The sequence below is a fragment of the Microtus pennsylvanicus genome, chromosome 10 (assembly GCF_037038515.1).
Source record: "Microtus pennsylvanicus isolate mMicPen1 chromosome 10, mMicPen1.hap1, whole genome shotgun sequence".
NCBI classification, from domain to species: Eukaryota; Metazoa; Chordata; class Mammalia; order Rodentia; family Cricetidae; genus Microtus; species Microtus pennsylvanicus.
Window position 1 is genome coordinate 100,400,847 of NC_134588.1, and position 14,921 is coordinate 100,415,767.

At 39.8% G+C, this 14,921-nt stretch overlaps 1 protein-coding gene across 10 annotated transcripts in view; it reads right to left on the minus strand.

Moving 5' to 3' along the window:
• Positions 1-1,583: 1,583 nt before the first annotated feature.
• Enah (ENAH actin regulator) overlaps positions 1,584-14,921 on the minus strand; it is a 117,205-nt gene continuing 103,867 nt past the window's right edge. For all 10 annotated transcript variants that reach the window (XM_075989347.1, XM_075989355.1, XM_075989353.1 and 7 more), the window contains 3 exons: positions 13,628-13,706; positions 11,185-11,242; positions 1,584-10,617 (listed from right to left, as the gene is read on the minus strand). In XM_075989347.1, coding sequence (XP_075845462.1) covers positions 10,580-10,617; positions 11,185-11,242; positions 13,628-13,706 — 175 coding nt within the window. In that variant the 3' untranslated portion in view covers positions 1,584-10,579. The remainder of the gene's footprint in view (positions 10,618-11,184; positions 11,243-13,627; positions 13,707-14,921) is intronic.

Consider the following 14,921-nt stretch of genomic DNA (forward strand, 5'->3'; position numbering starts at 1 on the left):
ACGGGGTGGGTGAGATCCCCTAAAAACTGGAGTTACAGGCAGTTGGAAGCCACCATGTAGGTACTGGGAACTATCCCTGGGTCCTCCTAATAAGCAGCAAGTACTCTAAGGAGACATCGAAAGTCACCTTTAAAACTTAATTCTGAAGAAGAGATCTTCAAGATGGGTATGACAAGTGCCTACCAGCACTTGGGAGGCCGAGGAAGGAGGCTCATGGTCTGAGCTACAGACAATATTCTCACGAAGACCGAGGAGAACGAGTGAAGCTGTCTCAAGAACTCTTGTGATCCTGTCCTGCCAGCCTGGGTTGTCTGCAGCAGGCAACTCCAGACAGGCACCCCTCAGCACACTGCAATCATAGAAACCATGACAGGATGACTTCTGAAGATCCAAACCTTCTACAGTTAAAACAGAAAACCCACAGCAGCTCCACGGCTTGGTGCAGATGCCCACTGTACCCAGACTACCTTCTCTTGGCCCATCATCCAGCACCCATGGGGCAGCAAGTGTGTTATCCTGGAATGTTCAATCTTAGGTGGTGGGCTTCAAGGAGTATCTTCTTGTAATCTGTGGGTTCTCAAACATATTTTACACTATATATATACTCTTGTTCTTTCGTGATGGATGATGGGGATTTGGTCTAGAAAGAAAAAATAGAAAAGTTGAGGCCCAAGTGAACTCTTAGTCCCCACGCCGTGTACTATCACAGGGGTACCAGGGATAGTCTGCATCTGGAGTGCAGCACAAAGGTTTGGTTCCAGGACTGATCAGGCTCAACTCTGGGACTCGGGGCCTAGTGAAGTTAGGTCGTGGACTCTGTCCTTGAAGGTGATGGCAGTCCCCACTCCTTTCTTTTGCTCATTGCTGCCTGGCCACCATGACATGGCCATGCCTCCTCTGCCACCCTGCTGCACCACAAGACCAAAGCAAAGGGGTTATGTAATCAAGGACTGAAAACTACAGTCCAGATAAACCTTTCTTCCTCTTCTTTTTTTAGAAGATTTGTTTATTTACTATGTATACAGTGTTCTGTCTGCACGCCTGCCTGCAGGCCTGAAGAGGGCACCAGATCTCATTACAGATGGTTGTGAGCTACCATGTGGTTGCTGGGAATTGAACTCAGGACCTTTAGAAGAACACTGAGCCATCTCTCCAGCCCACCTTTCTTCCTCTTAAGTTGAAAGAAGAACTTTGTCTCAGCAACAGAAAACTGACTGGCACACTTTGCTTAATTAGAAATCAGGCTGGTAAATAAGGAAAGGAATGGAGTTATTTAATAAAAGGTGCTTGGGTCTTTGTTCCAACGAGGCCATTTATATTTAGGTCACATCATTTGCACTTATTGAATACATCACCAGGTTTCCATTCCGTTAGACCAAGGAAGAAGAGACTCATCCTGGGAAATGGAGGTAGGTTGCCTGCCCCTCCTTGGATGAGACTGCAGAAGGATGGGCAAGCAATCTTCTGATTGAGAACTAACTGTAGAGCAATGTCAGAATCACAATCATGGAAATGGGACAAAAAAACTTTCATAGGATATATTAGGTAAACGAAGAATAACTAGTAAAATAAATACAAATCTCTTTTGAATTAGGTATTGTGTCTTTTTATTTCAAAAGAAAGATACCAAGAAGCAGAAGAATGAAGCAGTTAAAATCAGCAAAGCTGCAAAGTAGGAAAGGAAGCTGAAAGGGAGACAGATCTGATTAGACGACAAAACCGTTAGTGCAAACCCTAGGGTCCATGGCTGCAAGCCCAAGTCACAAGTCCAGCTCCAGCAGCTTGCTGACCCGTCAGCCACAGGGCTCAGCCCTTTTTGCTGAATCCTAGCTCTGCACATTCTAGACAGGTCATGCACATACATGTTACACTTCAGGGTTACATGAAATTGCATGCAGTTCACACATAACATTATTGGAAGGCACTGTAATATGTAGCAGGAGCTGCTACTTTCTGGCAAGTCTTCCTAGGGTGGATCAAAAGTGGTCCTCCATATTAAATCATTGGAAACTTTGGTGCCAAACTCAGGCACTTCCCGATCCTACCAAGCCAACCATCTTGCTTTCTCACCCTCTCTTCTATTTCCCTTTCTTAAAGCACGTGCCAAGCTTGGATGATGGTGTTTCCTGACGATGAAATTGTGTTTCATACACACTTTCAAACAATTTCAGTCCATCAAGCAAAATTTTACAGTAAGCTATAAAATTTACAGTAAGTTGTGGCCAGTTTCATTTCTCCTGAATTTTAGCAAAGCCTATAATCCACACTATTCACTGAGATAAGATACACAAGGTTCCAGCTGGCAAATGATAGGTGTCTACTTAACTTCTCCAGTCTGACTCCAGTGATGCTGTTTCCACACTTTAGAGTACCAAAGTCCCAGTTCACAGGCTTTACAAGGAGAACAATTCTGGGCAGCGCTCAAGGAAGATGACATGAGACTACAAGTCCAAGGTATTCTCTAAGTAAGGGCACAGGTTCTGACTATCCACCTCAACTCTAAGACTGTCCCTTAAACTTTCAACCATTGTGCTATTCTAGTGTATGTTTTTGGTTTATCAACTTGAGGTCTGAGAAGAAAAAATGCATGTAAGGATCTAAATCTGGTTCTTTAGCCAGGAAGGGGCATCACGGACTCCCTAACTCCTAAAAAAGAAAAACCAATGCTAGGAATGGCTTACACGCTACACCTGGGCCTTCTCACTGACTCCCAGAGGCTCACCAGGTTTGCATCAGGCAGAGGATCTGGATCTTCTCCCACGGGTCAGACCCTGAGAGTTTCTAGATGGAACCCCCAGGCAACTGTCTGAATTCTGTTCTGGATAAAGAACAGATGCAGTAGTAACCTTTTGTCTGCGCACTGGAGATTCAGTGTGTGCCTACGATTACAGATGGTAGAAAGGCTTCTTCAAAAGTACCCCCCCTCCCATTATAAACATGTATTATAGAGATATTTTCTACCCACTACAGATGTCTCGAGATAGAATTTAAGAAAATCCTATCCTGGTTTGCTGACATGTATGAGAATAACTCGATCCTTCCCACCACATACATACATCATGAAAAACAAGTCCTGTCAATGAGAGATGAATGCCAATACATACAGCAAGACTCTCCTGAAAAGCAAGCCAAGGATCAGAAAACTCAGTGTCAAAGGGGCGCCTGGCCTTTAACTGTAAAGACTGAGTTAAAAACAAGAAACCAAGAAGGAATGGATTTCTATAATAAAGAGCAGAGAGGGAAGTGTGGTGTCATTCTTTGTTTCAAGCTGACAGTGACACAGCTGGCTCACAGGACACAAGCAGAAAGAACACTGCTGAGGTGCATGCTCTCCAGGAAAGAAGGATGGCGAGGTTGCTAACCTCCCCAGCTTAGTCGTCAGCGAGCTTAGAAGCAGATCATGAAGCATGAAGACAACGCCCAGGGCTGTCTATCACTGACAGCACACTAGAGCACAGGTCTGAGAACCACCCCATGACATCAGCAAAAAACACTGGTCTTTCTGATAGCATACGCCTCTACTGAAGCCACCAAGTTGTCCCCAGGATTTCATCTTATGGAAGCATATAAATGATGCAGAATGGACCAACAATAACCAATGCCTAACAGAACGCTTCTGACCTCAAAATAGCCATCTACTGATACTTCCTTATTCATAAACAGGATGTAAGTTTCTCACTGACTGAACATAATCTAGTCTTTTTAAACATTAGAGGCTGCTCTTTAAGATCAGAGAGCAGAGGGTTGGAAAGATGGTTCAGCAGTTAACAACACTTTCTATTCCTTCTAGAAGCCCCAGCATCGAAAGGGTGGCTCACAGCATCAAAACCCCAGTTCCAGAAGATCTGATGCCCTCTTTTGTCCTCCAAAGGCACCAGGCACATATGTGGTGCACAGACATACATGCAGGAAAACATCCATAGGCATAAAAAAAATTCTGTTTCTTGAGTCAAATAACAAATCAACCACAACTACAGAGGGCAGAATAATGAAGAAACCAACTAAATTTCAGAGATAGAAGGGACCTTACAGACGAGCAATGTGGCACGCAAGACCCCAACTCCATGCCTGCCTCAGGAACGTGGAAATAGAGGACACACCTGAACGAGTACTACACTCCACACAGGGGCCGAATGTGCCCGGATCACTGTCAGCAAGCGACATGACGAGCTTAGGAGAAGCAAAGTCCTGGAAATGCCCCACCCCCGCCCCAGTGGCAACTAATTTTTAACGCGTTTTTTTTTCCAATTACCTTTCTCTGAGATCGTTCTCCTAGGCAAAGTGCAAAGATGCTACCATGCAGCATCTCAGTCTCTGAAGGGCTAAGTCAGCTCAGTTCTGAGTTCTCCTGATACACAATGGAAGCCTAGTGGCTTTAGCATCGGGTAGGGCTCGTGATTATACCTCAAGATAGACAGACCTTAAGACTAGAGGGCAAAAACGCGTGGGGAAATTCTACAAGTTAAAATATCAAATGCCAAAATATGCCTACACCCAGGTTCAACCCGGCAGTGGAATGACAATCTTATGCTGGTATGTCTCACCCAGAAGGAGTTGAAAATCATAAAAAAAAAAAAAATAAGCGCTTAATACCATATGAAGCATATAAAAACCTGTGTAGATAGAAGTAAGGAATGTTGAATTTCAGACATTTTTAGATAATACCTTGAACAAGGTTTGTGTCACATTTACTACATTTTGATTTCTTCAGTGCCAGGGATTAGTCCAGAGCCTCATACACACTGTGAATTCCTACGACGACAGAGCTGCATCTCAGTGCTAGAATATGTGCACACGTCCTTCCTTTGGGGTACCAGTTTCTTTGTGCCGACTGACTGGTCTGCCTGTGCATATGTTCTAAGCCTACTTGGAAGAACCACCACTAACAGCATATCAACTGGCAATATCATTCACTGCCTGTATTAAGAGAATTTTTTTTTTTTAGAAAAGGAGTCTATTATCTACTGCTAAAGAAATCTTCCTGGAGTCAAAAGGAGACGACTAAGGCAGATTTACGGAACAATAAATGGTCACTTACAAATAGCTCTTTGATGAAGCACATGGGCATCTCTAATTTCTATGACAACAGATTAACTTATGTTTAGAAAGGGCTGGATTTAGTGATGAGCTTAGCGGTATGCTTGTGACCCTGATCAAGGTCTCCCATTACCCAGGAATCCTAGGGTCCTACACTAGAACCTTCTGAGGCTGTGTGATGAGTACCTGGTAATCTTCAAACTGGGGTACAGGGACAGATCTCCAGTCCAAACACTTAACGGATGCCTCCGTTTTTCTCTCTCCTATATGTTAATGAGCAAGCATCGGAGACCTAGGGTGCCTGGCGCACGTGATGCTAACATTTCAGTGAGTTTATACAACAGAAAGCATCTATAACTGAAGGGAAACGCTATTTCTCAACTCCCTGCTCCTCATGTGCATCTGTATCTTTAGATTTCAATGGATACGATCAATGACTGTAGCAAATTCCTTTTATCATCTTAAGTCACCATGACCAAGTCACTTTTAACCCTTTCAGTGACTGTTGCTTTACAAATTAACACAGTTCATACTTCATTTTCAAATTTACATTTTTGCCAAAAAGCTCAGTTTTCCTCGTATGAGTTGACTATTCACTAGTACTCGACTGATGGGAAGTACCTGTCTGTTATCCCATAAATATACTGTACCATTTAACTTTCTTTTCTAATCAACTAATCAACCATAAGAGTTTAAAAATTGGACCGTTTCATTTTTCCAACATTAAAATATAAAGGAAAAAGGGGCAAGGCAAGAAAGCTATGCTAAACTGAAAACGTGCCTCCTTAGGAAGCACAGTTAGATCCCAGAACACATGTAAAAACGCTGGGTGCAGTGGCACAAATTAGGAAGGCCAGCACGAGGAGGCAGAGACAGGAGGGTCCCTGGGGCTAGCTGAATTTGAGCTCTCAAGGGTCAATGAGAGACCTGGTCTCAAAAGAAGTGGGTGGCGAGGGTCAACACTGGTCTCTACTTGCACATCCACGTACACATTCACCCACACCAAAGACATTAAAGAGAACCTTGGTACTTCAAAAAATTCACAAGGGAATGAGATTTAATCCACAGCCTATTCTGATATTGGCAATAGAGAAAAACTGTTATCACAGTTCCCCTACCCCCAAGAATATTTGGCATAAATAGATGGCTTTTCTTGAGATTGCAAATTTTAGCCTCTCAGTCAAATGGGTGTATGCTCAACAAAAAACAACTCCTGTTAAGTACATTGTCTCTCCAAGATCTTCATACAAAATACTGACCAGACTAATTGTTTAGTTAAACTCCTTAAAATACAGCAAGTTTTGACTTCAGAAGAAGCACTGAACTTAGAAACGGGTAAATGGCTCTCACCAAAACATCAGAGGTATCAACTCCAGTAAACTCTTAGGATCCTTTTATATTTCTCAGAGTTCTGGGTAGATGATCAGATACCAATTCTATTAAAAGTAAAAACGGCACTACTAGGAACAGGCTGGAGTGTGGAGGTGAAAACCAGAATAGAATGTCTTAGGAAAATGTTTTCTCTCACATACACTGCCTTATACAACATCATTTTCATGCTATGACCCATAGGACTTGATGGTTTTGTTTTAAACTAAGTCTATCTATGCAGCCCAGCCTGACCTCAAACTCAAAATCCTCCTGTTTCTGTCTCCAGAATACTGGATTGCGGGTTATGTCCACAGGATCAGAGACCATGGTAAAGGGCTCAAACAAGTCTCATGGTCCACATGAACAAACTGCACGTCCTGCAGCTCATCTTTACAGGCCCTGCGCCTAAAAGCATGAGTTCTTCATAGCAGCACTGAAAAGAGGATAAACTTAGGAGACGGTAGCCTAAGTCAGGGAAACTGAAAAGCTTAGCATCTGCTGCTTAATTCATTTCTGAATGAGAAGTGACTAATATGTAGAGAAGGCAGGAACGTGAGTTAGGACACAAGGAAAAATCAGCCGGCATTCTCACAACACTGGCTACATAACGGCTGCAAATTAAAGCCAGAAACACATAATTCACAAAGAAGGAGGACAGCTTGGGATAGAGGCGGGGGTCTGGTAAAAGGAAAAAAAAATACAAGACTGTTGTACTTCTAATGAAGAAATTACAGTTTCAAAATGGAACTCAAAACTGATACTTTATAATAGATAAAAATGCTGAGATTTACAGACACGGAGGCAATATAAAGAGATCAATATAATGTAGAAAAACACTACAGATAGTACAGACTACTACATTTAAAAAGTTAATCTCTTGGCAATAGCCTTTAATCTGCAAATTATATGAACAAAAATGAACTGTGCTGTGTAATATGATCATGAAATATATGATCATGTTCTAGAACAAAAAAATGGAGTAAAACATATTTCACCATCTTGACTATAAAAGACACTGTGTCAAGGTGGGCTGAGAAAATGTAAGATATAAGGACACACAACACTTACTTCAAAATAAAAGGCAGAGAGATCATTACATATTCCCTTTGTGTTATTTACTATTCCTGATTTTGATGAAATCTTAAAGAACAGTGGCATGATGTGTAAACTGTAAACAGTAAAGCCTTGGGCTTCGTTAGGTGCTAATCTTCACCCAGTATCACTTGGTTTAGAATTAACACATTACTTCAGAAGGTCTTCTAAGTGTCACAAACAAGAAACATGTATATACTGAAATTTTATTTCAATCGCACAAATGAAGTTAGCGTGTAGGAAATTTAAATGAAACAGGTATGGTAAAAACAGCAGAGAACTGAAAAACCTAAACAGGAAACACACCTGCAGCATGAGGATTCAACATTCATCAGTGTTTCATCTTTAGTTCTGATTGACACATTAGGTCTGTAAGTCTTCAGACAGACTTTGAGATCATGACGACTATTCTTCAGAGATTTCAGCACCAGCACTAAGGTTTGTACATTCAGTTAGTTCGCTATCGACTTGCTAGCCATTCACAAAGTGTGTTGTACGGAGTTGTCGCAGGTCAGATCACAGTGTTGAGGAGAGCAGTGCCTTCCTGTAGTTAGAAAGGGTCCCTAAACTGTACTCAGCTGAAGACATTCAACACACAAAAGCAAAACCCATCATCATCATCATATGCTTTCAAGGAACGGTTTTGGGAAAATAACCTAAGCTTCTGTTTCCCATTTTAATCACTGAAATCTCTAACAATGACAAGACTGTCATGTATGACAGTGAACGCATAGAATAGTCCAATTAAGCTTCTAAGAAGGAATACATTTAGCCATGTGGGATAATGCAATATTATGGAGGATATAGCATGAGTCAACACTGGTTCTTTTTTTTTTATCATCTTACACAGACATTGTGTTAAATATTAGACCAAGGCACAAAACGTTTAGTGCATAAACCAGTTTCTTTTAGGACTTAGCATTTGCCTTTAGTACTCTGTCTCACTTTGGACCACTTATATCCAGTACTCTACCTACTATAGACTATTTCACTTCAGCAACAAATCGAGTGATTTTTGATCAGATCTGTAAGGGATGTACACATTTACATTATTAAAGTAGCTGCATAATCCAAGTTCAACAGTAAAATGAAACGCCTATTTCTTGTAGAGAACAACTTATAAGCTTGCCGCATCATTAATGCCTTTACTATTACTGCATGACAACAATGGGTAGAAAAAGAGCTGTGTATTTGAACTATGATAGCTCATCCCCCACAGTTTAATCTAAAAGTGAAGTTTCTACAGAAACAAACTCTTAAAAAGGAAAAAAAAAATCCTCATTCGACTTCTCTGTAATGAGTGAGAACTGTAGTGTTTAGAAAACCACGTGATCACCAAGTTTGTTTTAAAACTGAGAAGTCTGAAATCTAGAAAGCAAATGAAAGTGGGTTTTTTCTTCCATTTTCTTTTTTAGTAAAAGATTCCAAAGCAAGTATGGCACATTAATAACTCAAGCATAAATTGTGATGGAGAGCCTGGAGAAGTTTTGATTTCCTAGATTTTCCAAAAAGCAGCTAACATTACAACAAATAGGATTTCTCCCTTATTTTAACCTTGCCAATCATATCATAAAGGGGTAGAACACATCCCCATCACATATTCTCTCTCTCTCTCTCTCTCTCTCTCACACACACACACACACACACACACACACACACACACACACACACCCCGTCAGGGCCTAACAGCATCAGACCCTTCCTACCACCTAAGTCTCACTTCAGTTTTACTAAAAGAAAACTGCAGAATTCCCCATTGGTTTCCCGTTACCTGGTGATTTCTGTGACCCTAATTGCTGCCACCATTGATATTTCCTGTATTTTAGCACAGCAAAGGTCAAGAGCAGCTTCAAAGTCAGGAGCATGTACCCAAACACCTGCAGCACTGCAGGGACCTAGTGACAGCAACTGCTAAATTCAGGGATCAAACTTTTGAGATCCACAGCGAGACATAACTCCTGTGAAGCTCAGAATCATGCTTCAGACCATTGAAATTGCTGGTTAAAATACAAACAGCTGAAGACATGACGTAAAAGATTAAGTACTTGGTTTTGTTAACATGTTTATCGATTAAAGTCACAAGGTGTTTCTCTTTATAATTCATGCAGATTATTGAGGAAAAAAAAGATAGTGCAGAATTAACTTTAAATAAAAAATTATTCCTCCCCATCCTCCCACTTCCCTATATTCTACAAAATATTTTCCCTGGGACTAGGCCTTGAAAAGGCCACTACATATTAGTGTGACATGCATTATTGTCTGTAATTAAAAAAGCTAACTTTGTGGTGATTGTAATTATATTATAAAAATGTCCGCATGCATAAGTCTAAAAAAGGTTGAAAACCTACAGTAAATCTATAATAGAATGTTTTACATTTGACCACTGTTTGTTATATATAAGTCATAGATTTGGTAAAGCATTGTAACAATTTAGGAAGGCATCTAAATCTTTAAATTCTGGACGGATTTTGTTTTAAACTACAAAACTGCATGAAGGCTAACCCGAAAGACTTCCTATCATTCTAAAATTCCTCAAGTGGGACTAAACATTGTAGGACCTTTCTGATAAATACCACCCTTTGAAAGCACATACAATTCCATATGTTCCATACTTTATGATCTTAACTCTTCGTGGAATATCAAATATGATAGGAAGACAAACCTGAGAGAAACGTTTACAATGCAACAGCAGAACTTGCTAAATTAAATGCTTCGTCAGCGCCTTCTTAAAAACCCCCTAAGCCTTTCTCTTCTTTATTTTAGCAATGGATTGTGGAAAACGTGCAGTTTCACCTAGACATGAAAATACTTCTTGCCTGCCGGGTTTAGTACTGCTTGGGAACTCAAACGCAATTCTTCATCCTGCAGTAAAGGTCAGGACAAGAGCAGCACGCTGGGAGGGCGCAGCTGATTCAGAGTTGCTGCATCTGAAGGTTTTCAGAGGTTGGCGCGTTTTTCCCTCCTGACTGTGTATCCAGTTTCTTCTCACAGCTTAAAAACCGTAGGGGGTGTTAACAGTTGTTTGTAGGAAGTTTTGTTTTTCTCCAGATTCAGTCCTGTCTCTCCTCAGTTTGCTTCTCTATGCTGTGTTCGACTTGCTCAGTTCCTGCCTGATTGCTGTAATGAGATACAGATGATGATTTACTCCTGAGAAGGCTGTTCAAACTGTCATAAAAAGATACAAGATTTAAATCTTCATTGCATACACCTTTAATACCACAAAGATTCGAATCACATGTGATTATATTTACTAGGTCCTCCCTTGAATACAGAAGACAATGAGTAATGTCTTAGTGAGAAATCTGCCTGACTGGTTTCCACTGAATACTACACTTGACACTTAGAAATGATGTTTATCTCTGTGAGTTCAAGACCAGCTTGGTCTACAGAGAGAGTTCCAGGACAGGCTCCAAAGCTACACAGAGAAACCCTGTCTCGGGGGAGGGAGGGAGGGAGGGAGAGGGAGAGAGAGGGAGGGAGGGAGGGAGAGAGAGAGAGAGAGAGAGAGAGAGAGAGAGAGAGAGAGAGAGAGAGAAGAGAGAGAGAGAGAGAGAGAGAGAGAGAGAGAGAGAGAGAGAGATTCTGTTTATCTTCATTTTTACAAAGAACTCCCATTCTAGGAGGAGAGCAGCTTCCCAACAACCTAAGTCACGGCTAGCCCCTCTGGAAGAGCCAGGTACTCACCATCAATAAGCTCTTCCTTCAGCTTTGTCAGTTCTTTTCTCATCTCATCTAAAATGTCCTGAAGTATCAAGAGAAAACACCAGGAAACAAAGAGATGAAATGACATCTAAGAAGTTTCTTATTCAGATCAAAACTTAAAATATCACGAAATATATTTAGGTTAAGTTCTTTTGTGTGTATGTGCACGACCAGAGGACAGTCTACAAGTCCAGGTTGTCATCCGTCTGTGCCCATGTGATGACCACACTCCCAACACCCCTTACACTCTCTTGACAGCCTGGAACTCACCAAGTAGGTCAGGCTAGCTGAGGATACTGCACACCAACGTGCCCAGCTTGTTCATATGTGTCCAGGGATCAAACCCTTGTACTTACTTACAAGGAAGCACTTGTTTCCAGGGTCTACCCCATGACTTCTGATTCTAGTTTCAATTCTATTTCGTAGAAGACTAGCCTTAGTAAATTCTGTTTAAATATTTCTTCCTTATAATATGAAATGGAAAGACTAGAACTCAAACAGCCAGTTCTGTTATTCAGAGAAGTATAATTCAGATATCTGTGAGACCCAATCCTCTGGCACCATCGAAGTGATGATGTATAAATCAGTTTCGAGAAAGATGTTACTGGACAATTAGCTCTGAGCAGATTTGTCACCATATATGAAGTATGGCAATCTCTTAGGAACCACCAGAGCTGCCAAGTCCTATTTCAAGGACCTAACAATGCAGGCACCAGACATACATAGCTGCTGAGTTCCAAACATGAACTTAGTCTAAAAAGAGACAGACTGTAAATGTAAACCAAGCATCAGATCTCAGACTGAATATTAAGAAAATAATGTGGTGACCAGCTCTTGCAGAAGACTCAGGTTTGGTTTCAACACATATGGCTGTTCACAACCCTTTGTAACTCTAGTTCTATGGGAGTTGATACCCCTCCATTCTGGCCTCTGAGATAGGAAATAATTCATTAAATAAAAATTTTAACCAAACACTCCATTAAAACGTCAAAACATTGTGTACATATTGAATTCATTTTTAATATATTTAGGTTAAATAAAATATTTATTTTTATTTAAACTGATTTAAAAAATTTTTTTCCATGTATGAGTATTTTGCCTACATGCATGTGTGCCACACGTGTACCTGATGTCCGAACAGGCCAAAAGAGGGCATCAGATCCTCTGAAACTGTATGATTTTAAGATATGTGGATATTCAAAAAGGGACCTGGGTCCTCTGCAATAGCAGTAAACGCTCCTACCTACTAACCATCTTTCCAGCATCACCTATTCTCTGTTTATGTGGCTAGTATTTCGTGTGTGAGTAGGATGTACATATATGTTATAGATGTACATACATATTTAAATGATGCTCTGAGCCTCCAGCAAGAATTGTACATAAAGATGCCTTTAACCCCAACACTCAGGAGGCAGAAGCAGGCAATCTCTGTGAGTCCGAGGCCAGACTCCAAAGCTACAGAGAAAGTCTGTCTTAAAAACTAGAGAAAAGAAAAAAAAATGTACATTTGGGTTGGAGAGATGGCTCAATGGCTAAGAGCACTGGCTGTTATTCCAGAGGTTCAGGTTCAATTCCCAGCACCCACATGGCAGCTCATAGCTGTCTGTAACTCCTGTTCTAGGACATCTGATGCCCTCATAAAGACATATCTGCAGGTAAAACACCGATGTACTTAAAAAAAAAAGTACAAAGTTAAAAGAACAATAAAAAGAACCACAATTTTCATAGGTGAAAACAGCAGCTATTTTTGGAAGGAATTGATTTCTCTTAAATTATGTGAGTGTTATACTGTGCACTTCAGAAATTTTTAAATTATCTCTTAAAGTTCATTAAAGAAAAAACTTTTCACGTACAAATGAAGTTGATGGTTATCAATTTGCTAAAATTCCTTTATTTTTGCACCAATCAATGTTTATAAATCACTTCAAATAAAACAGATGGAGTCAAAAGTTGAAGATTTGGAGATTTGCTTTTGCCAAACTGCTTCTTAGAAATCTTAAGTATGCTCCAAACTACAGAGAAACCCTGTCTCGATAAAAGAAAAAAAGGAATCCTAAGTATGCAAGAGTGTCCATTTCCCATATTGATATTCTTACCAATATCAAATGTGTTCAGATTTGTTTGGTTTATTTTTGCTAATGTGAAGAGAAAGGAGGAAGCCCACTGTTACTGTTCTTACAGCTAAGCTTTAAATTACACGAGCACACCATGTCCCCTTCACTGCTGCTGGAACTTAAAGGGAACTCACTGAACCAGAAAAGAATTGAGATGCACAATAAGGGATGAATATGGCTACTTTAATTTGTCTAAAATATTTGCAACTGTGTAATCTTTTGGAGTATTCCCATGTATACAATGTATGTGTGCAAGGTCCCTTGTCCCCCTTTAAAAAAGAATGGTTAAAGGAAGCACACTGAGTACCAACCTGCTTCAGTCTGTCATAGTCGAGTCCTTCTGTCTGGACTCCATTGGCACTGGGCTGTGACGAAGGTGTAGATTTGGGTCTGTACAAAAGAAATTTCCAGTACAGATAAATTATATTTATAACATTTAATGAGCTTGCAAGTAACTAACTGTAAAATTGCCATGTCAGTGCCAGATTTAATTTCATAAACACATTTTACTAAAAAGTCAACTGTGAAAATTGTAGGACTGATTAGAACAGGAAGCATAAAATCTTTTACTTTTCCCAATTTAATCTACTGAAAAAAGTTGAAAAGCATGACAATATAGTGATGCTCCTTTAAGAGAATAGAAGATAGTACTCCCTTGGACCAGGTGACACTTGGCATGTTGACCATGGACATGACAAAGTGGCCAGTTGAAATTCCCAAGGCTTATATATAATGCAGTCATTTTTGGTACTTTTGAAACTTTATATTATGTATTAAATATCAAGCAAATCAATAAAGGGAAAGCTTTAATATCTTAAATATTTTATCATAGATCAGTTTATAAGTTCTGAGCCTCAGTTTATAGGAAAAAATAGTTTAGTAAGCCTAATTTCTTTGTTTATTTGCTTCCTTTTTAAGCACTGAAATAAAAATGTTGAAAAATGACTGTTAGAAGCATATTCTCATATTCAATTGGCACTATGTTGCCATAAAGTCCATAAATTTACTTTGTTTTAAAAAGAAAACAGAAAAATAAAAACTGAGAAATTCTAAGATAGAACCTCTCAATTACAACTGCACTTTCAAAAGTTTAGCTTTTATTTGATTTTTACATAGTAAAATGTCCTATGGAATAGGCATATTTCAAACATAAGTTTCGACATAAAATACATCATTCATGGTTCCCTCTCCAATCCTAGAAACAAAGAGAAATTCTTCAGAGGGAACCTGGAGTTTCAGTCGCTCACGTCTTCATTTTCTGGTTTAGAACAGTAACCATTCTACAGACCATTAGTCAATCTCATTATTTCAATTTTGCAGAGTACCAGGATTAGCAAATTATCTGAATAAAAATCCAACACACATAACTTACTATAAAGTTATATTTCATAATTCTTAAGATGTAACACTTCAAATCCAAAGGCATTGTTTATGGAGATGAAATACTTAATTTGCTTTAATATCAAAACGTATTATTGCTTAAAAAGTTTTATGAAACAAAACCAAGACATCCGATTTTAGCTCATTGGGCATCTGCTTAAACAGTAACTTGCAGAAACTTTGTTTACTAAGTACTGCAGATTTATATAAAGAACTGCTTCTCCT